The 24116-nt window shown below is 44.7% G+C and overlaps 1 protein-coding gene across 1 annotated transcript in view; it reads left to right on the forward strand.

Moving 5' to 3' along the window:
- Positions 1-23855, forward strand: part of LOC106566100 (kinesin-like protein KIF21B) — a 153701-nt gene extending 129846 nt beyond the window's left edge. The window contains 4 exon segments of the mRNA XM_045691899.1: positions 87-257; positions 4590-4789; positions 6746-6886; positions 13439-23855. Coding sequence (XP_045547855.1) covers positions 87-257; positions 4590-4789; positions 6746-6845 — 471 coding nt within the window. The 3' untranslated portion in view covers positions 6846-6886; positions 13439-23855.
- Positions 23856-24116: the final 261 nt, after the last annotated feature.

Genomic DNA, 24116 nt, shown 5'->3' on the forward strand with positions numbered 1-24116 from the left:
GTACGGTATATACTCCCATTGGGGACAATTTCTCTGCTCGTTGTTGCTCATGTTTTCTGACTGCTTTACTTTTCTCTTCCTGGTAGGTGTTTGATGTGGCAGAGGGCATGCTGGGGAATGTAGGCCCATCCCATAACTTTGAGCCTCCTCACTACGACGGGATCGAGTGTCTAGCCATCCAGGGAGACGTGCTATTCAGCGCGTCACGAGACAACGGCATCAAGAAGTGGGACCTGGAGCAACAAGAACTCACACAGGTAGAGAGAGAGAGAGAGAGAGAGAGAGAGAGAGAGAGAGAGAGAGAGAGAGAGAGAGAGAGAGAGAGAGAGAGAGAGAGAGAGAGAGAGAGAGAGAGAGAGAGAGAGAGAGAGAGAGAGAGAGAGAGAGAGAGAGAGAGAGAGAGAGAGAGAGAGAGAGAGAGAGAGAGAGAGAGAGAGAGAGAGAGAGAGAGAGAGAGAGAGAGAGAGAGAGAGAGAGAGAGAGAGAGAGAGAGAGAGAGAGAGAGAGAGAGAGAGAGAGAGAGAGAGAGAGAGAGAGAGAGAGAGAGAGAGAGAGAGAGAGAGAGAGAGAGAGAGAGAGAGAGAGAGAGAGAGAGCATAAGCAGCAAAACAACCCAGAGCTACGATATGAATACTCTGAAACAGTATAAACAAACACTGAAACGCAAGAAATTGAATTATACCAACAAGACACTTGATGAAATTGAAAACGCAATTGACCAAAATCAGTTCTGGGACATGTGGAACAATTTAAGCACAACAAAGCCACAGGAATTAGCCATACAAGATGTAGGAATTTGGAAAACGTATTTTGATAATCTATACAAAAACATCCCACAAAAAGACTTACAACAGAACCAATTAGAAATTAAAGAAAAATTGAACATCCTTGAATCAGTCATTAAAAACAACCAAAATCCATTAGATTACCCATTAACCCAACAAGAACTAAATGAAAAGCTCAAATCTATTAAATCAAAGAAGGCTTGTGGTCTAGACAACATCAGAAATAAAATGCTGAAAAACAGCACACTTGAGTTGCAAAATGCTGTGCTTAAATTGTTCAACATGGTTTTAACTTCTGGCTGCTTCCCTGATGTCTTGAACCAGGGGCTCATCTCCCCTATCCACAAAAGTGGAGACAAATCAGACCCCAATAATTACAGGGGAATTTGCGTAAACAGTAACTTGGGAAAGGTTTTCTGTAGCATTTTGAATTCAAGAATTCAAACCTTTCTTCAAGAAAAAAATGTAATAAGTAAATGTCAAATTGGCTTTCTCCCTAACCATCGCACTACTGACCATATATACACCTTACACACACTAATTAATAAACACGTCCACCAAAAAAAGAGGGCAAAATCTTTGCTTGCTTTATTGACTTTAAAAAAGCATTTGATTCTATTTGGCATGAAGGGCTATTCTACAAAATTCTCCAAAGTGGGCTTGGTGGTAAGGTGTATGACTTAATACAATGTATGTACACAGAAAATAAATGTGCAATAAAAATCAAAAACCAAAGAACAGAATTATTTTCACAATGTCGAGGTGTGAGACAAGGCTGCAGTTTGAGTCCAAACCTTTTCAACATTTATATCAATGAATTACCAGACATGTTGGACCATTCTCCAGCCCCAGGACTCACACTATTTGACACAGAGGTGAAATACCTGCTATATGCTGATGACTTGGTACTTCTATCACCAACCAAAGAAGGGCTTCAACAGAACATTAATATTCTAGAGCAATATTGCCATAATTGGGCCCTGGCAGTAAATTTCCAAAAAACGAAAATCATGATTTTCCAAAAGAAAACCAGATGTCAGAAACACAAATATAAATTCACCCTGAACAACACCATCATTGAACACACTCAAAATTACACCTACCTTGGTCTGACCATATCTGCATCGGGAAACTTTAATATGGCAGTGAATGCACTCAAAGAAAAAGCCCGCAGAGCATTGTATGCAATAAAAATGAAATTATTCAAAATCAACATCCCAATTAGAATTTGGACCAAAATATTTGACAGTGTAATCCTACCAATAGCTCTTTACGGAAGTGAGGTTTGGGGACCACTCAATAAACTGGACTTTAAAATGTGGGACAAACATCCAATTGAAGCCCTACATGCAGAATTCTGTCGGAAAATCCTACAAGTCCAGAGAAATAAACCAACTAATGCATGTAGGGCAGAATTGGGCCGCTTTCCAGTAATAATGAAAATACAGAAAAGATCATTAAAATTTTGGCTACATCTAAATTCAAGTCCAAATTCAAGTCTGCAATTTAAAGCACTCCAAACCCAAGAGCTGAGCCCAGAAATGAGCCCTCTCAGTCAGCTGGTGTTGGACCTCACCAACCAAGCTGACACCAGCACTGCTTCAAAAGAAAGAATTCAAATAAACAAAATCATGAACCAATCAAAGGACTCATATTTACAACATTGTAAAAACGAAACAAAATCCCAAAGCCGACGAAATTGCTATCTGACCCTAAACAGAGAATATGAATTGTCTGATTATCTCTACTCTGTCAGAGATACGAAGCAGAGACAGATCCTTACCAAGTACAGGCTGAGTCACCACCGATTGGCAATAGAAACCGGCAGACATAAAAAGACATGGCTACCCAAAGAGGAGCGTGTACGTGGTCACTGCACGACAGGGGAGGTAGAGACAGAGATGCACTTTCTCCTTTACTGTGATAAATATTCCTCACAAAGAGATTCCTTATTCACAGAAATGACTACATTTATTCCAAATTTGAACTTATTAAACCCAGAGGAAAAACTAAAAATACTCATGGGCGAAGGAGCAATGGCTCCTCTTGCAGCCAAATATGTATTTGCCTGCCATAGCCTGAGGGACACTGAATAATAACATCTGCATAGTAAGCAGTAACTTACTTATTATTACTATTATTGTTATTACTGTTATTGTTATTTCTATTATTGTTGTTTATCATTCCAAATAGTAGTGGTATGGGTAGTAATGGTAATGATAGCAGTTTAGTGATGGTGGTGGTAGTAGTAGTGGTAATGATGATAGTAGTTGTAGTACTGATGTAATGGTGAAGATGACCGTTATTTAGTTATAAGTTAGTTATAGATTCATTTCATATTTATATTTATTACATTCTACTATTTTACTATTATTTTACTACTATTTTATTGTTATTATTTTTATATTTAATTTTGTATTATTATTTACTGCCATTTTATATAATTATTTGTTTATAATTGTATTACAATGTATATTGTATACATTGTTGCTTTGGCAATATTAACACAATGTTTTTCATGCCAATAAAGCAGCTTGAATTTGAGAGAGAGAGAGAGAGAGAGAGAGAGAGAGAGAGAGAGAGAGAGAGAGAGAGAGAGAGAGAGAGAGAGAGAGAGAGAGAGAGAGAGAGAGAGAGAGAGAGAGAGAGAGAGAGAGAGAGAGAGAGAGAGAGAGAGAGAGAGAGAGAGAGAGAGAGATTGTGTGCAGGTGTGTGTGTGTTTCTGTCACCAGTACTGCTGTGATCCCTTTTAGAGAATCTTTAATGTCTAATAATCTTAGTCCTGTCAAATACACATAGTAAACTCCTGTAGAAATGATATTTTTACTTACATTAGATTGTCTATGGGTAGAAGGTTGTGGACAGAAACACAGTCATCATATCATACCTCTGTCTGGGTGTTTCAGTGATGCTATGTGAGTCACAGGTAGACCACGTTTGTTGTTGTTGTCAGATTAGTATCATAGCATGTTGAATGGGGTCCTGTGTGGCTCAGCTGGTACAGCATGGTGCCTGCAACGTCACCGTGGTGGTGGGTTTGATTCCCACCGGGGACCAGTATGGGACAAAGTACAAACGTATCCACACCTTGCTGTAAGTTGCTCTGGATAAGAGTGAATGTGATATCATATCCAGGCTCTTTTATCAAGTCAACGACTAGTTGGATAATTCTATTATCTTCCTAACAGATTATTGTAACGTCTATGTGTTTCCCTTTTCCCAATAAAAGTCCTGTGAATGGTCTAAGGCACTGCATCGCAGTGCTTGAGGCGTCACTACAGACTCGGGTTCGATCCCAGGCTTTGTCACAGTCGGCCGGACCGTGAGGCGGCGCACAATTGGCCCAGTGTCTTCCGGGTTAGGGTAGGGTTTGGCCGGCACAGATTTCCTTGTCCCATCATGCTCTAGCGACTCCTTGTGGCGGGCCGTGTGCCTGCAAGCTGACTTCGGTCACCAGATGGACAGTGTTTCCTCTGACATATTGGTGCGGCGGGCTTCCGGATTAAGTGAGCAGTGCGGCTTGGAGGCTCGTGTTTCAGAGGACGTGTAGCTCTTGACTTTCGCCTCTCCCGAGTCCGTAGGGGAGTTGCAGCGATGGGACAAGACTGTAACTACCAATTTGGAAAACACGTAGGAAAAAAAAATCCACTGAATGAAAACTCTCTCTCCTGTCCTCAGCAAATCCCCAATGCTTGTTTGTGTCTTTTTGTTTGAAAACCTTTATAAATCCTTTTATAAATCCTTTCCCCCAATACAAGTACACTAAACAGAAGCTTCTCCTTCCTCTCTCCTGTCTGTCCTCAGCAAATCCCCAACGCCCATAAGGACTGGGTGTGTGCGCTGGCGTATGTTCCAGGTCGGCCCATGCTGCTGAGTGCGTGTCGGGGGGGCATGCTGAAGGTGTGGAACGTTGACAACTTCACCCCCATAGGAGAGGTCAGGGGTCACGAGAGCCCTATCAACGCCATCTGCACCAACTCACGACACATCTTCACCGCTTCCAGGTACCACATTAGTATTGCAATAAACAGTCTGTGTTGTTGTTGATGATGATGTTGTTGTTCTAACCAGACTTTCCCTGAGGTTATTTCCCACTACATCCAGACATGGCATTACTACATAGGATAGAATCATAGAATGGGGATTGTCTTGGATTGTCTTGGATGCACAGTACTGCTGTATAAAACCAAATCAAATACATTGGGAGGGTTAGGTTATACAGTATATGTTGTCCTTGGCCTTTTCTGAGAAGATACTACGATGACTATCCAATGAGAAAATGCTCTTTGTTGTTGTAAAATGCATGATTTGCCCCCGTCTCAACAATACATGTTTTTGGAACCAGTCATCCCCAGACAGTTACTGACCAGGCTTCGTAGAACTTAGCTGATGCCTGCGACCAGTCCTCTCATCAGCATGTTCAGTGTGTCTGAGTGGCCTGTACTGTATGGAAGACTACTGAGAAGCTGAGATGGCAACATCCTGCTGCTGTGTTTCAGTCAGAGGGTGTGCAAAGGGCCTGCTTCATACTGTACCCCCAACAACCTCTGTCCTCCCTGTAACCCCAACAACCTCTGTCCTCCCTGTACCCCCAACAGCCTCTGTCCTCCCTGTAACCCCAACAGCCTCTGTCCTCCCTGTACCCCCAACAGCCTCTGTCCTCACTGTACCCCCAACAGCCTCTGTCCTCCCTGTACCCCCAACAGCCTCTGTCCTCCCTGTACCACCAACAACCTCTGTCCTCCCTGTAACCCCAACAGCCTCTGTCCTCCCTGTACCCCCAACAGCCTCTGTCCTCCCTGTACCCCCAACAGCCTCTGTCCTCCCTGTACCCCCAACAACCTCTGTCCTCTCTATAACCCCAACAGCCTCTGTCCTCCCTGTACCCCCAACAGCCTCTGTCCTCCCTATACCCCCAACAACCTCTGTCCTCCCTGTACCCCCAACAGGCCTGTCTCCTGTGTCAACAGCCTCTGTCCTCCCTGTACCCCCAACAGCCTCTGTCCTCCCTGTACCCCCAACAACCTCTGTCCTCCCTGTACCCCCAACAGGCTCTGTCCTCCCTGTACCGCCAACAGCCTCTGTCCTCCCTGTACCCCCAACAGCCTCTGTCCTCCCTGTACCCCCAACAGGCTCTGTCCTCCCTGTACCCCCAACAGGCTCTGTCCTCCCTGTACCCCCAACAGGCTCTGTCCTCCCTGTACCCCCAACAGCCTCTGTCCTCCCTGTACCACCAACAGGCTCTGTCCTCCCTGTACCCCCAACAGGCTTTGTCCTCCCTGTACCCCCAACAGGCTCTGTCCTCACTGTACCACCAACAGGCTCTGTCCTCACTGTACCACCAACAGGCTCTGTCCTCCCTGTACCCCCAACAGGCTCTGTCCTCACTGTACCACCAACAGGCTCTGTCCTCACTGTACCACCAACAGGCTCTGTCCTCCCTGTACCCCCAACAGGCTCTGTCCTCCCTGTACCCCCAACAGGCTATGTCCTTCCTGTACTTACATCTAATACCTTTCAAGCTTACCACTCTCACCAAACCATCTGACTGAGTACTCCTTTACTGAACTCATCTTCATCTTGTACTAACCTGCTTTAACCTGTCCTCTCTTCCCTCTCCTCCCTCCTCCTCTCTTTCCCCTTCTTGATTTCTTCTCTTCTCTTCTCTTCTCTTCTCTTCTCTTCTCTTCTCTTCTCTTCTCTTCTCTTCTCTTCTCTTCCCTTCTTCTCTTCCCTTCTTCTCTTCCCTTGTTCCATTGTTCCCTACCCTTCCCTTCTTTCCTTCCCTTCTTCCCTTCCCATCTTCCCTTCTCTTCCCTTCTTCTCTTCCCTTCTTCCCTTCCCTTCTTCCCTTCTCGTCCCTTCTTCCCTTCCCTTCTTCCCTTCCCTTCTTCCCATCCCTTCCCTTCTTCCCTTCCTCACCTCTCCTTCTCCTCCCCCCTCCTCACCTGCTACCTCAGTGACTGCAGGGTGAAGTTATGGAGCTATGTCCCGGGTTTGACCCCCTGTCTACCTCGACGGGTTCTGGCCATCAAGGGTCGCGCCACCAGCCTCCCGTGAGCCTTCACTGCAGCTCACAACCCCGCCTCTGCTCTCCTCTGGTATTTCCATTCATTCTCTTCATCTCTCTAGAGCCCCGTCTCATTAAGTCCCTGGTTTTTCTCTCTATTTTTCTCTCCCTGTCTTCATTTGGCTAATGCCCTTGTAATCTCAGCTCTGCTCTCCTCGGGTATACTCCTTTTATCCATTTCTTTCTCTTCTTCTTGCTATGTTGCACTCTCAAGACATTTCTTTATGTCTTCACAACACACTTTCCCAACTTCTCCTCTTCCCCTTTTACCCCTTTTGGTTTTCAAATGAAGACCCTAATAGGTAGAGACAGTACAGTACTGTATTCTCAGTGTGAATTCATCTGAGAATAGAATAACCCCACTCCTATCTCTGGCCATGTCAGCTGGATATGCCTCTACTTCCTCTGTTAATTGGGTCCTACCTACACACACACACACACACACACACACACACACACACACACACACACACACACACACACACACACACACACACACACACACACACACACACATAAACTGAAATATGTCATGAGGTAGCACTCGGGAGGTTGTGAATGGAGAGGAGATTCAGAGTAAATTGGCAGCTCAGCTGGGAGTTTCTTAGCAGGGATAGGAGAACTGCAGAGAAAGGAAGTTAGTTTCACTTCTTAACTTCCTAATACAATTATAGTATTTTAAAAACTACACTTAGAGCTATGTTGATCGGGGTGGGGGGGAATACAGGGAGTGAGGATAGGAGAGTACTTATGGTCTTTGAGAGCAGCGGTGAAAAGTACTTAAGTAAAAATACTTTTTTATGTATCTGTACTTTACTTTACTATTTATATTTTTGACAACTTTTACTCAACTACATTCCTCAAGAAAATCATGTACATACATGTTCCCCGACACCCAAAAGTACTTGTTACTTTTGTGTGTTAGGACAGAAAATTAGTCAAATTCACACACTTATCAAGAGAACATCCCTGGTCATCCCTACTGTCTCTGATCTGGTGGACTCACTAAACAGAGAACATCCCTGGTCATCACTACTGTCTCTGATCTGGAGGACTCACTAAACAGAGAACATCCCTGGTCATCCCTACAGCCTCTGATCTGGTGGACTCACTAAACAGAGAACATCCCTGGTCATCCCTACTGTCTCTGATCTGGAGGACTCACTAAGCAGAGAACATCCCTGGTCATCCCTACTGTCTCTGATCTGGTGGACTCACTAAGCAGAGAACATCCCTGGTCATCACTACTGTCTCTGATCTGGAGGACTCACTAAGCAGAGAACATCCCTGGTCATCCCTACTGTCTCTGATCTGGAGGACTCACTAAACAGCCCCTGGCTATCTGTAAAAATAAATACAAAATGTTCCATCTGGTTTGTTTTATATAAGGAATTAGATACTTGATACTTAAGTATATTTTAGCAGTTGACTTTTGATACTTACAGTTGAAGTTGGAAGTTTACATACACCTTAGCCAAATAAATTTAAACTCAGTTTTTCACAATTCCTGACATTTAATCCTAGTAACAATTCCCTGTCTTAGGTCAGTTAGGATCACCACTTTATTTTAAGAATGTGAAATGTTAGAATAATAGTAGAGAGAATTATTTATTTCAGCTTTTATTTCTTTCATCCCATTCCCAGTGGGTCAGAAGTTTACATACATGCAATTAGTATTTGGTAGCATTGCCTATAAATTGTTTAACCTGTCTGGGCTAGGGGGCAGTATTTTCATGGCCGGATAAAACATGTACTCGATTTAAACTGGTTACTACTCTTGCCCAGAAATGAGAATATGCATATTATTAGTAGATTTGGATAGAAAACACTCTGACGTTTCTAAAACTGTTTGAATGGTGTCTGTGAGTATAACAGAACTCATATGACAGGCAAAAACCTGAGAAAATTCCAAGCAGGAAGTGGCCTGTCTGAGAATTTGTAGTTCTTCTTTTGATTCTCTATCGAAACTACAGTATCTGTGGGGTTACGTTGCACTTTCTAAGGCTTCCATTAGCTCTCTAAAGCCTTCAGAAAGCAGGATTGAGGCGTCTTCTGTCTCTGGGCAGAGTATAGTATCTCAGTTTCTCAGTGGTCTGCCTGGTGACAAAGAGATTGGATATGCGCATTCACGCGAGCACGCTGTTTTTCTTTTCCTCTTTGAATGAATACACTATTGTTCGGTTGGAATATTATCGCTATTTTACGCGAAAAATACCATAAAAATGGATTTTAAACAGCGTTTGACATGCTTCTAAGTACGGTAATCGAACATTTAGAATTTTTTGTCTCGAAATGCGTTCGCGCGTTACCCTTTGGATAGTGACCTGAACGCACGAACAAAACGGAGGTATTTGGACATAACTATGGATTATTTGGAACAAAAACAACATTTCTTGTGGAAGTAGCAGTCCTGGGCGTGCATTCTGACGAAGATCAGCAAAGGTAATACAATATTTGTAATACTAATTCTGAGTTTAGGTTGCCCCGAACTTGGCGGGTGTCAAAATAGCTAGCCGTGATGGCTAAGCTATGTACTCAGAATATTGCAAAATGTGCTTTCGCCGAAAAGCTATTTTGAAATCTGACAGCGATTGCATAAAGGAGTTCTGTATCTATAATTCTTAAAATAATTGTTATGTATTTTGTCAATGTTTATGATGAGTAATTTAGTAAATTCACCAGAAGTTTTTGGTGGGAATGCATGTTCTGAACATTACACGCCAATGTAAAAAGCTGTTTTTGGATATAAATATGGACTTGATTGAACAAAACATACATGTATTGTATAACATAATGTCCTAGGAGTGTCATTTGATGAAGATCATCAAAGGTTAGTGCTTCATTTAGCTGTGTTTTAGGTTTTTGTGACATATATGCTTGCCTGGAAAATGGCTGTCTCCTAACATAATTTAATGTTTTGCTTTCGCTGTAAAGCCTTTTTGAAATCGGACAATGTGGTTAGATTAACGAGAGTCTTATCTTTAAAATGGTGTAAAATTGTCGTATGTTTGAAAAATTGAAATGATTGCATTTTTGAGGTATTTGTATTTCGCGCCACGCTGTTCCACTGGCTGTTGAATAGAGTGGGACGGTCACGTCCCACCTAGCCCTTAGAGGTTATTAACAAGACATTTGTGGATTGGTTGAAAAACTAGGTTTTAATGACTCCAACCTAAGTGTACGTAAACTTCCGACTTCAACTGGAAATACTTTTAGACTTTTACTCAAGTAGTACGTTACTGGGTGACTTTCACTTTTACTTGAGTCATTTTCTATTAAGATATCTTTACTTTTACTCAAGTATGACAATTGGGTACTTTTTCCACCACTGTTTGAGAGAGGGGACAGAAAGAGTGATGAGTGTTGTCGTGATGCTTGCTCTATCTGAGGGGAGGTTGTATGGCACAGAGGAGAAGGATGTTTTATGTCTATTTTGGACCTGATTCCTTTGTGCTCCCTAGAAGGTGGAGGACTAGGCAGTATCATCTGTGTGTGTCTCCTTCTGTGAACTGTAGGTTTTGATGTCTTGTCCCTCTGGTGCTGTGTGGGAGTCACAATGGAACTGTTTGAAGATGCTGGCAGTTGAATCACTCTTTTCTTCTCTGTCTCTCCTCTCTCTCCACCTTTCACTCTTGCACCCCTCTGTCTCTCCCTCTCTCTTGCTTTCCTTTCCTCTGTCTCTCCCTCCCTCTTGCTCTCCTCCCTCTGTCTCTCTCTCTCTCTTGCTTTCCTTTCCTCTGTCTCTCCCTCTCTCTGGCTTTCCTTTCCTCTGTCTCTCCTCCCTCTCTCTCTCTTGCTCTCCTTTCCTCTGTCTCTCCCTCCCTCTTGCTCTCCTCCCTCTGTCTCTCTCTCTCTCTTGCTTTCCTTCCCTCTGTCTCTCCCTCTCTCTCTTGGTCTCCTCCTGCTCTCCTCCCTCTGTTTCTCCCTCTCTCTCTTGCTCTCCTCCTCTCTCTCTCTCGCTCTCTCTCTCTCTCTCTTGCTTTCCTTTCCTCTGTCTCTCCCTCTCTCTCTTGCTCTCCTCCCTCTCTCTCTCGTGCTTTCCTTTCCTCTGTCTCTCCCTCCCTCTTGCTCTCCTCCCTTTGTCTCTCTCTCTCTCTCTCTCTCTCTCTCTTGCTTTCTTTCCCTCTGTCTCTCCCTCTCTCTCTTGGTCTCCTTATGTCTCTCCCTCTCTCTCTTGGTCTCCTGCTCTCTCTCTCTTGCTTTCCTTTCCTCTGTTTCTCCCTCTCTCTCTTGCTCTCCTCCCTCTCTCTCTTGCTTTCCTTTCCTCTGTCTCTCCTTCCCTCTTGCTCTCCTCCTGCTCTCCTCCCTCTCTATCTCTTGCTCTCCTCCCTCTGTCTCACTCTCTCTTGCTCTCCTCCCTCTGTCTCTCCCTGTCTCTGTCTCTCCTCCCTATGTCTCTCCCTGTCTCTGTCTCTCCTCCCTCTGTCTCTCTCTCTCTCTCTGTCTCTCCTCCCTATGTCTCTCCCTCTCTCTCTTGGTCTCCTGCTGCTCTCCTCCCTCTGTCTCTCCCTGTCTCTGTCTCTCCTCCCTATGTCTCTCCCTGTCTCTGTCTCTCCTCCCTATGTCTCTCCCTGTCTCTGTCTCTCCTCCCTATGTCTCTCCCTCTCTCTCTTGGTCTTCTGCTGCTCTCCTCCCTCTGTTTCTCCCTGTCTCTGTCTCTCCTCCCTATGTCTCTCCCTGTCTCTGTCTCTCCTCCCTATGTCTCTCCCTCTCTCTCTGTCTCTCCTCCCTCTGTCTCTCCCTCTCTCTCTTGGTCTCCTGCTGCTCTCCTCCCTCTGTTTCTCCCTGTCTCTGTCTCTCCTCCCTATGTCTCTCCCTGTCTCTGTCTCTCCTCCCTATGTCTCTCCCTGTCTCTGTCTCTCCTCCCTCTGTCTCTCTCTCTCTCTCTGTCTCTCCTCCCTATGTCTCTCCCTCTCTCTCTTGGTCTCCTGCTGCTCTCCTCCCTATGTCTCTCCCTGTCTCTGTCTCTCCTCCCTATGTCTCTCCCTGTCTCTGTCTCTCCTCCCCATGTCTCTCCCTGTCTCTGTCTCTCCTCCCTATGTCTCTCCCTGTCTCTGTCTCTCCTCCCTATGTCTCTCCCTCTCTCTCTGTCTCTCCTCCCTATGTCTCTCCCTGTCTCTGTCTCTCCTCCCTATGTCTCTCCCTCTCTCTCTGTCTCTCCTCCCTATGTCTCTCCCTCTCTCTCTTGGTCTCCTGCTGCTCTCCTCCCTCTGTTTCTCCCTGTCTCTGTCTCTCCTCCCTATGTCTCTCCCTGTCTCTGTCTCTCCTCCCTCTGTCTCTCTCTCTCTCTCTGTCTCTCCTCCCTATGTCTCTCCCTCTCTCTCTTGTCTCCTGCTGCTCTCCTCCCTCTGTTTCTCCCTGTCTCTGTCTCTCCTCCCTATGTCTCTCCCTGTCTCTGTCTCTCCTCCCTATGTCTCTCCCTCTCTCTCTTGGTCTCCTGCTGCTCTCCTCCCTATGTCTCTCCCTGTCTCTGTCTCTCCTCCCTATGTCTCTCCCTCTCTCTCTGTCTCTCCTCCCTATGTCTCTCCCTCTCTCTCTTGGTCTCCTGCTGCTCTCCTCCCTCTGTTTCTCCCTGTCTCTGTCTCTCCTCCCTATGTCTCGCCCTCTCTCTCTGTCTCTCCTCCCTATGTCTCTCCCTGTCTCTGTCTCCCTCCCTATGTCTCTCCTCCCTCTGTCTCTCTCTCTCTCTCCTCCCTCTGTCTCTCCTCCCTCTGTCTCTCCTCCCTCTGTCTTTCCCTCTCTCTCTGTCTCTCCTCCCTATGTCTCTCCCTGTCTCTGTCTCTCCTCCCTCTGTCTCTCTCTGTCTCTCCTCCCTCTGTCTCTCCTCCCTCTGTCTCTCTCTCTCTCTCCTCCCTATGTCTCTCCCTCTCTCTCTGTCTCTCCTCCCTCTGTCTCTCCCTCTCTCTGTCTCTCCTCCCTCTGTCTCTCCCTGTCTCTGTCTCTCCTCCCTCTGTCTCTCTCTCTCTCTCCTCCCTCTGTCTCTCCTCCCTCTGTCTCTCTCTCTCTCTCCTCCCTATGTCTCTCCCTCTCTCTCTGTCTCTCCTCCCTCTGTCTCTCCCTCTCTCTCTGTCTCTCTCTCCTCCCTCTGTCTCTCCCTGTCTCTGTCTCTCCTCCCTCTGTCTCTCTCTCTCTCTCCTCCCTCTGTCTCTCCTCCCTCTGTCTCTCTCTCTCTCTCCTCCCTATGTCTCTCCCTCTCTCTCTGTCTCTCCCTCTCTCTCTGTCTCTCTCTCCTCCCTCTGTCTCTCCCTGTCTCTGTCTCTCCTCCCTCTGTCTCTCTCTCTCTCTCTCTCCCTCTGTCTCTCCTCTCTCTCTGTCTCTCTCTCCTCCCTATGTCTCTCCCTCTCTCTCTGTCTCTCCTCCCTCTGTCTCTCCCTGTCTCTGTCTCTCCTCCCTCTGTCTCTCCCTGTCTCTCTCCTCCCTCTGTCTCTCCTCCCTCTGTCTCTCTCTCTCTCTCCTCCCTCTGTCTCTCCCCTCTCTCTCTCTCTCTCTATCCCACCATGCTCTCTGTCTCTCGCTCTCTAACTCTCTCTATTCCATCCCACTCTCTCTCTCTCTCTCTCTCTCTCTCTCTCTCTCTCTCTAGTGATATGACGGTGAAGATCTGGTCAGCGAAGGAGGGGAAGAAGAGGTGACGGTCGAGCGTTAGTGTGACATCATCAGCAGCCATCCTTTACTGAGGGCCTTCACCCCTGAACTCTGACCCTCACACCTCAACCAATCAGGTGTGACACGGCGGGACGTCATGGTTACCAATCATTACCGGGACGACTAAAGTTTTGATGGCATGTGTGGTCGCAAAGTTTACTCTCCTCTGAAAAAAAAACATATTAGGAGTGTCTTGAACTGAAATGCAAAACAGTGAAGTTTGATCGTTTTTGCCTTTTCTTGTTTCAACTACCAATCCCTCTCTAAGTGCCATTGAGATGTGATGTGATTTGGACAAGATAAAACCTTTCTTGTGCCAGATAATGCCTGTCTGTCTGAGGGACGTCCATAGACAGACACAGAGCTACAGACTGAATGAACTGCTTCTATTTAATACTCCTTCAATAACAACCAGGACTCCAGGGAGTGAACTGACCCAGGGAGAACACCATTCCTGAGCTGACTGGAACACTTCCAGAGAGGAGGGCTGTTACTGTTTCAGTCTCTGATCTGAGTGCATTTCATGTGTTTGATACCATTCCATTGATTCCGTTCCAGCCATTACTACGAGACGTCTTTCCCAATTAAGGTTCCACTGGCCACCTGCGGTATACACTACACAGTAGGTAAACCTCAGAGAGGACTGAGGGATCTCAGTGTACACTACACAGTAGGTAAACCTCAGAGAGGACTGAGGGATCTCAGTGTACACTACACAGTAGGTAAACCTCAGAGAGGACTGAGGGATCTCAGTGTACACTACACAGTAGGTAAACCTCAGAGAGGACTGAGGGATCTCAGTGTACACTACACAGTAGGTAAACCTCAGAGAGGACTGAGGGATCTCAGTGTACACTACACAGTAGGTAAACCTCAGAGAGGACTGAGGGATCTCAGTGTACACTACACAGTAGGTAAACCTCAGAGAGGACTGAGGGATCTCAGTGTACACTACACAGTAGGTAAACCTCAGAGAGGACTGAGGGATCTCAGTGTACACTACACAGTAGGTAAACCTCAGAGAGGACTGAGGGATCTCAGTGTACACTACACAGTAGGTAAACCTCAGATAGAAGTGAGGTGTACTGTACACAATATACAGTATGTTTGTACAACCACTGGACAGTTTGTTGAGTTCATCTCAGCCCTGTGTGGGTCCTGTGTCTTCATCTCTTTGAATGAGCCCTAATGACATCACCACTGACACCAGTCCTGTAGGAATGCACACACAGAACACACACAGAACACACACAGAACACACACAGAACACACACAGAACACACACAGAAAACACACACACACCGCTGTACTGTCATCAGACTAGGAGTGCTTACGCTAGCAAGAATACATTAATACACACATAGTCAGGATTATACGCACACACACACACACACACACACACACACACATTATCTCCTCCACCCCTACCAAGCAGTCACTCCACAAGGGCCAAAGTTCCAGATCATTATCTCTCTTGTCTTTATGGAGCCTGAATCTGTCTCCCTCCCAGGTGCCACCCTAGTCCCTATATAGGGAACTACTTTTGACCAGGGCCAACAGGGCTCTAGGGCCAACAGGGCTCTGGTTGAAAGTAGCACACTATGTTGGAAATAAGGTGCTATTTAGGACGCAAACCCTCTCTCTCCTCACTTCAATAAGCACCATGCAAATCACCATCTCAACCTCTCCCCTCTCCTCTTCCCCAGTGAGTCTGATATGCGGTGTGCTTCCTCTTTGAAAGCTCACGCCCCTGTCTCCTCGTTTGAGCCTCAGACATTTGGTATGTAGGTCCCTCTCCTCACAAGGGAAATTATTGCCTCAAGGACCATGATGGATTTTCCGCCATTTTGAATGTTGTGAATAACATTTACCGATCTGCACAAAACTTGATATCTTTCATCTATGGGTCCAAGGTCTCTCAATGCACTATTTCCCAGGCTAATACGTCAAGCAACGAATAAACATGAATATGAGCGTGGTCTCACACATAAATGACTATAAATCAGTCACGGATATTCCTATAAAACTTTGTACACGTGACTGCCGGGCTCGATTCGATCGTACGTAGCAACATTTGAAATTGTGTTTTTTTACATTGGATAAAAGTAGAGACTCAGAGCTAGAAAATGGTATATCACACACTGTATTTGAGGAGCAATGGAAAAGTAATTCTGCTTTGAAAGTTGATAAACTTGTAACCTCACTTTTGTGAAAAATGTCCCTTGAAATGTTTTGGTATCTAGTGAAGAGCTCTTCTTTGTCTCCACCCACTCAGCATCGTTCACACCCTCTTAAGCTTTAGCCCCACCCATCTCATTAAGGATTCACATTTGAGTCAATGAGTCAGTGTGCTCCCTCTCCGGCCTGTAGGCTAGCAAGCTGCTCGTTATGGCGCACACCTATCACCATCGTTATGCGCACCTGCGCGTCATCAGACTCACATGGACTCCAACACTTCCCTGATTACCTTCTCTATGTATGTCACTGCCTTTGGTTCCTTCCCCAGGCGTCATTGTTTCTGTTCCAGTGTCATGTCTGTGTGTTGTTTGTGTTTCTTGTTTTGTATTTAGTTGCGTTTATTTATTAAAACACTCACTCCCTGAACTTGCTTCCCGACTCTCAGCGCACTCGTTACACTATGTACTAAACAACATAAGATTTCAAGACTAAAGGCTGGTTTATACTACGGGTGTGTTCTTAAATTTAATCTGGAGTGCCAGAGTGTGCTCTGGCCGTTCGTAAATCCAGAGCGTCTCTCTCTGAGCGTTCAGAGCGCACACTGGAAGGTCTGGTGGAGGAGTTGGGTTGATCTCAAAACGGTGGTCAAACACCCGAGCTAACTGGCTAAAGTCAGCTATCTACTTCCAGACACAATGAGAGAACAGCTCACTGAACATTTTACTCGCCCTAGTAGACCTGGTTAGGATGTTTCCATGTTACCCAGAGCGTTGGTGACTGTAACTGTGCTGCTGGCAACAATTGAATTACGTTTTTTTGCCAACGTTTACTGACACTGGTCATATTCAATTGGTGTTGAGCGTTCGTAAATTCATCAGTTATTCTGCGCTCTGGTACACTCAGACGAGAAAGCTCTGAAATCGGAGTAGATAGCCAGAGCGAATTTACCAGCTACGTCTATTGACAGTTGTCACAGTGACATCATAAGCATTCTATTGAAATTGATACTTGCATAGTGGAGTCTTTTGTTAAGACATGTAGCTAGCTAGCTAAACAATTAAACATAATCCCAACTCACAACCTTATTACTCTGCATGAATCTGCAGGTAGCTAACCAAAACCAGGTTCAATGTTAGCTAGATAACATTAGACTATAACTAGCAATACAAATGGCTCTTAATATTACTACACAGATCATACACATAACATTAGCTAGCTAGCCAGCTGGTTAACGTTAGCTAGCTAGCTAGCTAACAGTACACTTTAACTTGAAATGAAAAATACTTTCTGACAAAATTAGAAACATGTAATATCTGAAAATGTAGCTAGCTAGACTCTCTTACCCGTATACGTGGATGGACACTTCTCCCCTTCTGTTACAGATGTCATGGTTGTCCTTAGTTTGAAGATGTAATCCAGAGACCGGTGTTTATAGAACAGCCTTCTGTGTATTCTCTTTTCGACTACGTCTGCATATTTGCAATCAAATGCCAGAATTTTCTCCATCTCCTTAACTATCATACTCTAATTCCACTGATTTAAAAAAACTCGGTCCTCCAGAAAGTGGAGAGCAACACTTATGCAGCTCCACTACACAATACATTTTAAAAAAAGCCGCGTTAGAAAGGATTACCAACACAGACTAACCAGCTCATATTATAGACAGAAGCGTGATACGTGGCAGACCAATCCGAACTCGTCTTTCGGCATGTCCAGCCCACTCATTATCTCAGCCAATCATGGCTAGCGGGAAGGTTGCTGACTTTTTCCATTGCTAAACCAACTAGGCTCGTAATTTAACAATTGCATTCTTATTTACAGATGACATACAAGTTTGTTATTAAGGCACATGAAAGTTCACATGTTCCAAAGGCATTTCTGCCCAAAAAGTTTACGTTCAAATGGTGCTCCGGTGAAGTAGTGACACGCGACTTTCGCCTCGTTTCCTGAAACGAGTCACATATGCAAGTACCTTCATATTGACCTCATAACAGACATATTTTTATATCTCTTGATCTGTTTGACTCAAAGTGATGGAATTTGGCACACATGCTCAATGATATGAGTCTAGATAACCTGTAAAGAATGGTTGAGTTTGGCCACATTGTGGTGCTGTAGGACAAGAAAAAACATTCATGCAGCCTCATTGGCTCATAGCAGCCATATTGTTTCAGCTAGTCTTGGAAAATAGTGCATTTGAAGATGGCAATGCATAGATGCTATATCCCTAATTTGGTGCCGATCGGTCCAGCTTTTGTGGAGAAGAAGATGTTTAAAGTAGTCGACCTAATTGAAAACTGTCCAAAATACATCGAAAGCACAATTATATTGGATGATCAGTTTGGTTTTGATTTGGCAAGCATGATGAACAGTACAGAAGTAGCTCGTCCTAGGGCGACGTGTCCAAGTTATCCTAATGGTAACACAGTGGACACACAGCTGAACCCCGACAACGCTGCTTCCAGCTTTATTTAGCTTTTGTAGCTGCTGCACCAGACCTGGATTCAAATACTATTTCAAATCTTTTAAATACTTTCAGCTTTTGCTTTAGCCTTTCTGGAGTGCCAAATGGGTGGGGTTTTCAGTTTGGGGACTATTCTATTGGCCCATGAAGCCAGGCAAGCTCAATCAAGTACAGATAAAGTATTTTAAATAAAGTATTTTAAATTTTAAATTAAATTTCTAATAGTATTGTAACCCAGGTATTAACTGATGAGAAGTGTAACTGCAGACGCCCGTATAGAGCTGTACTCGCCTAGCTCTAAGTCTCCACTACAGAGACAGTGTTGAGAGGAATGGAGGAATGGTTATGCTAGCCAGCATAATTGGCTGCTGTGTTAGCAGGTGGTGATGAGACAGGATATGCATTATGTAAATAGTCTGAAGAACTAGGTCAGGACAGAGAGGAGTGCTTCTGTACATTCCACATGGCACCCTATTCCCTACATAGTGCACTACCTTTGACCAGAGCCCTATGGGAGCTGTTGTGCCAGCCAGCTCTTCCCCTGTGCTTCTGCTGTGTGTGTGTGTGTGATGTTCGCTGTGTACCTGTTGGGGTAGTGTGGGGGCGATCCCTAGCTTTACACACACTCACATTCACACAAATCCTCATGTATTTTTAGGTAATCCATCTTGCCTGGCAGGGCTTGGGTTTTACTGTCTGCTAAATGAAACATATTTATCTTCTAACCCTCTCACACCCCACACACAGCTGCACACACAGCTGCACACACACACACACACACACACACACACACACACACACACACACACACACACACACACACACACACCTGTGGCGTACCACTATCTCCAAGCACCTGTGATCAGAGAATCTCTTCCTTCCGTTCCATTGATTGACTCTCCCATTCTGACCCTTTGAGAAGGGGACATTCTAATCAATTCACACTGATGATGTAACAAAGACATTAACAAACTGTTTGATTCTCAAATTGAACATTCAGAAGAAATGTGAAAGGGGAAATTGTCACACTGACTTCCTGAGGAGATCTTTAGATTCCTAGTGATCATGGAGACATGGGTAACTCACAACATGTCATCTCCTGTGAATATCTCTCTCTTGGTTATTGAGTGCACTTTATACGGTAAAGACTTCAAACGTGTGTACTGTACCATGACAAAATGGCTTGAATCAGAGGAAAGGATTGGCGGTCCGACATAGCAAAATAAAGGATCCCAAATTAAATCTACTGCAATGGGCATCTCCTGCAATGGGAGCCTCCTGCAATGGGAATCATATGCAATTGGAAACTCCTGTAATGGGAATCTCAAAAATCTATTCTTAGAGATATGAAGAGCTGTCTTTGAAGAGTGAATCGATTTTGGTTTCTCTTCTAAGACATTTTGATGCTGCTAACTTGTTGTAAACAGTGTTCGATAAAGAGCAACAGAAGAAATAAGAAAAAGCAATCATGGATTTTGTGTTATTCTGAGCGGGTCTCGGCTCTGATTGTAGGTAGAGGGAGTGTAGACAGTTGTCCCCCGATCCCCCTTAGAGTCTCTGTAGAACCCATAGTGTTTACCAAAGGCCTTGTTTATAAAGCCATTTTAAGACACTGTCGATGTTCCCTTGTCATAGAGGAATATCTATATACTCTCTGTAGCCTTTTATCACTTATTTAATGACGTCTAACTATTATGCCTGGTTGACTCCCTTTGTCTTTCCTTGTCTTGTACCATTTACTACATCCTCTCTCTCGTCTGTTCAGAGGACCAGGCTGAACGTGAAGGATGTTGAATGTCATCCCACAGCTGTTCCAATCACCTATAGCTAGCTAACTATGTGATGGTCTACTGTACTCTACTGACTGTACAGTATCAGCCATTCATTCAGTGTGTTTCACAGTAGCTGTTAGAGAAAGCTGTGCAGTACTTAGGGTGCTTTAAAGGTGCCCCTGCGTGTACATTTGCAGTAGAACAGAGCTGCATGATCATAGTTGTGAAGAAGCCTCATGTTCTAATCAATGACATAACAAAGGTAGTGTAGTTTTGTAATTCCGGGATGGAACACTGACGATAACAATCTAAATTCTGACCCCTAACTTCAAAGGGTTAATGAAGCCAAACAGATGAACCCAAATCTCTTTGTTCTCCAGTTGGAAGCCCTATAAAGACAGCCCTCTCGTCAGCCTCTCTGTGGCTGGATCACCTGTATATCGGTATTATAATGTCTTTCTATTGGAGGGGAGATTTGGGCACAGTTTGGACTTCCTGGTTATCTAATGCCCCATACATCGAGTAATGACTTTCCTTCCCGTCTGTGTGCAGATTTGACCATCAGTATACCTGTGCTTCTCATTTCACCTCGAGATATACAGAACCAGTGAACCTCTCAACTCCGCTGAGACGCCTCTCCTTGTCTCAGCTTCGTGCCTCTGCTTTCAGGCCCACTGTCTTACAGTACGCATAGAAATACAATAAGTAGACAGGACATGTGTCCTCTGAATTCTGTATGAAATATGTCTATGTATTCTATTTCTATGGTTGTACGGAAGCTGTTACCATTCTCAGCCTTACTCCAGAAGTCTGTTCAGGAGGATAAATGTTACAGAACATTCACATAGAAATATGTATGGTCTAGAACAGATGTGAATGCCTGTTTGTTTGTGTATTCTATTCATTAGCTTTCGTTTCTATATGAGATGTTCTGAACATTTTACCTCACTGAATATATCCCAGGCTGCTGTGCTGTGTTCTCAGGGCATTTAGACCTAAATCGAACACTGACAGAGCTGGTATGTAGGCCTAATCAAAACGCTGACCTAGCTGTTATGTAGGCCTAATCAAAACGCTGACCAAGCTGTTATGTAGGCCTAATCAAACGCTGACCAAGCTGTTATGTAGAGCCTAATCAAATGCTGACAGAGCTGGTATGTAGGCCTAATCAAAACGCTGACCTAGCTGTTATGTAGGCCTAATCAAAACGCTGACCAAGCTGTTATGTAGAGCCTAATCAAACGCTGACGAGCTGTTATGTAGGCCTAATCAAACGCTGACGAGCTGTTATGTAGGCCTAATCAAACGCTGACCAAGCTGTTATGTAGGCCTAATCAAACGCTGACGAGCTGTTATGTAGAGCCTAATCAAACGCTGACGAGCTGTTATGTAGGCCTAATCAAACGCTGACGAGCTGTTATGTAGAGCCTAATCAAACGCTGACGAGCTGTTATGTAGGCCTAATCAAACGCTGACGAGCTGTTATGTAGAGCCTAATCAAACGCTGACGAGCTGTTATGTAGAGCCTAATCAAACGCTGACGAGCTGTTATGTAGGCCTAATCAAACGCTGACCAAGCTGGTATGTAGGCCTAATCAAACGCTGACGAGCTGTTATGTAGGCCTAATCAAACGCTGACGAGCTGTTATGTAGAGCCTAATCAAACGCTGACGAGCTGTTATGTAGAGCCTAATCAAACGCTGACGAGCTGTTATGTAGGCCTAATCAAACGCTGACGAGCTGTTATGTAGGCCTAATCAAACGCTGACGAGCTGTTATGTAGGCCTAATCAAAACGCTGACCTAGCTGTTATGTAGGCCTAATCAAAACGCTGACCAAGCTGGTATGTAGGCCTAATCAAACGCTGACGAGCTGTTATGTAGAGCCTAATCAAACGCTGACGAGCTGTTATGTAGGCCTAATCAAACGCTGACGAGCTGTTATGTAGAGCCTAATCAAACGCTGACGAGCTGTTATGTAGGCCTAATCAAACGCTGACGAGCTGTTATGTAGGCCTAATCAAACGCTGACCAAGCTGGTATGTAGGCCTAATCAAACGCTGACGAGCTGTTATGTAGGCCTAATCAAACGCTGACCAAGCTGTTATGTAGGCCTAATCAAACGCTGACGAGCTGTTATGTAGGCCTAATCAAACGCTGACGAGCTGGTATGTAGGCCTAATCAAACGCTGACGAGCTGTTATGTAGGCCTAATCAAACGCTGACGAGCTGTTATGTAGAGCCTAATCAAACGCTGACCTAGCTGTTATGTAGGCCTAATCAAACGCTGACCAAGCTGTTATGTAGGCCTAATCAAACGCTGACGAGCTGTTATGTAGAGCCTAATCAAACGCTGACGAGCTGTTATGTAGAGCCTAATCAAACGCTGACCAAGCTGTTATGTAGAGCCTAATCAAACGCTGACGAGCTGTTATGTAGGCCTAATCAAAACGCTGACCAAGCTGTTATGTAGAGCCTAATCAAAACGCTGACCTAGCTGGTATGTAGGCCTAATCAAAACGCTGACCTAGCTGTTATGTAGAGCCTAATCAAAACGCTGACCTAGCTGGTATGTAGGCCTAATCAAAACGCTGACCAAGCTGTTATGTAGGCCTAATCAAACGCTGACCTAGCTGTTATGTAGGCCTAATCAAACGCTGACGAGCTGTCATGTAGAGCCTAATCAAAACGCTGACCAAGCTGTTATGTAGGCCTAATCAAACGCTGACGAGCTGTTATGTAGAGCCTAATCAAAACGCTGACCAAGCTGTTATGTAGGCCTAATCAAACGCTGACGAGCTGTTATGTAGGCCTAATCAAACGCTGACGAGCTGTTATGTAGAGCCTAATCAAACGCTGACCAAGCTGTTATGTAGAGCCTAATCAAACGCTGATGAGCTGTTATGTAGGCCTAATCAAACGCTGACCAAGCTGTTATGTAGGCCTAATCAAACGCTGACCAAGCTGTTATGTAGGCCTAATCAAAACGCTGACCGAGCTGTTATGTAGAGCCTAATCAAACGCTGACGAGCTGGTATGTAGAGCCTAATCAAAACGCTGACCAAGCTGTTATGTAGGCCTAATCAAAACGCTGACCAAGCTGTTATGTAGGCCTAATCAAAACGCTGACCAAGCTGTTATGTAGGCCTAATCAAACGCTGACGAGCTGGTATGTAGTCTAATCAAAACGCTGACCTAGCAGTTATGTAGGCCTAATCAAAACGCTGACCAAGCTGTTATGTAGGCCTAATCAAACGCTGACGAGCTGTTATGTAGAGCCTAATCAAACGCTGACGAGCTGTTATGTAGAGCCTAATCAAACGCTGACCAAGCTGTTATGTAGGCCTAATCAAATGCTGACCTAGCTGGTATGTAGGCCTAATCAAAACGCTGACCAAGCTGTTATGTAGGCCTAATCAAACGCTGACGAGCTGTTATGTAGAGCCTAATCAAACGCTGACGAGCTGTTATGTAGGCCTAATCAAACGCTGACGAGCTGTTATGTAGGCCTAATCAAACGCTGACGAGCTGTTATGTAGAGCCTAATCAAACGCTGACGAGCTGGTATAATATGTATTGAGTGGCTGTTCAGAAATGCACACAGAGTTCACACAGAGGGATGCCTGTCTATTGCCTGCTCTGTTTCTCTTTCTGCTTTACAGGCAGGTAAAGTGGGCAGGAACATGTCTCTGGCAGTATCTGTGAACCGGGGTCAAACTCTATACAAGGTCAAAGGTCATACCAGGTGCCTTTTTATTGCACAGGCTTCTCCCCTTACAGACTGCTGTAAATGTTTGTACAGATATATTGTTCTTTTCCTTACAATGTGCATGTGACCAAATACCATGTAAAATACCTTGACATGTAAATGCTGTAATTACATGTATTATTTATGATGGATCAATAAATTGTTCCTTCAATGAAATAAAAAACGTCAACGGATAAAATCTAATTATTATGGGGGTGGTCTTTAAAAAATGACTTTTTGGGGAAAGTTTTTACTGAAATCAATCTTCAATTGAACTATAATTTAATGATTGAATGATTAAGTATATTTGTATGCAGTCAGCTGTCAACGTTTGGGGCAAAAGAGCGGCACGTTCGTGAGATACCACAATTGTGGGTGGATGGGAACACTTCTACTATTCCTCTGTACCAACACTGATAGGATCTACTCCTCTGTCTCTCTGTACCATCACTGAT

The sequence above is a fragment of the Salmo salar genome, chromosome ssa12 (genome assembly GCF_905237065.1).
Source record: "Salmo salar chromosome ssa12, Ssal_v3.1, whole genome shotgun sequence".
NCBI classification, from domain to species: Eukaryota; Metazoa; Chordata; class Actinopteri; order Salmoniformes; family Salmonidae; genus Salmo; species Salmo salar.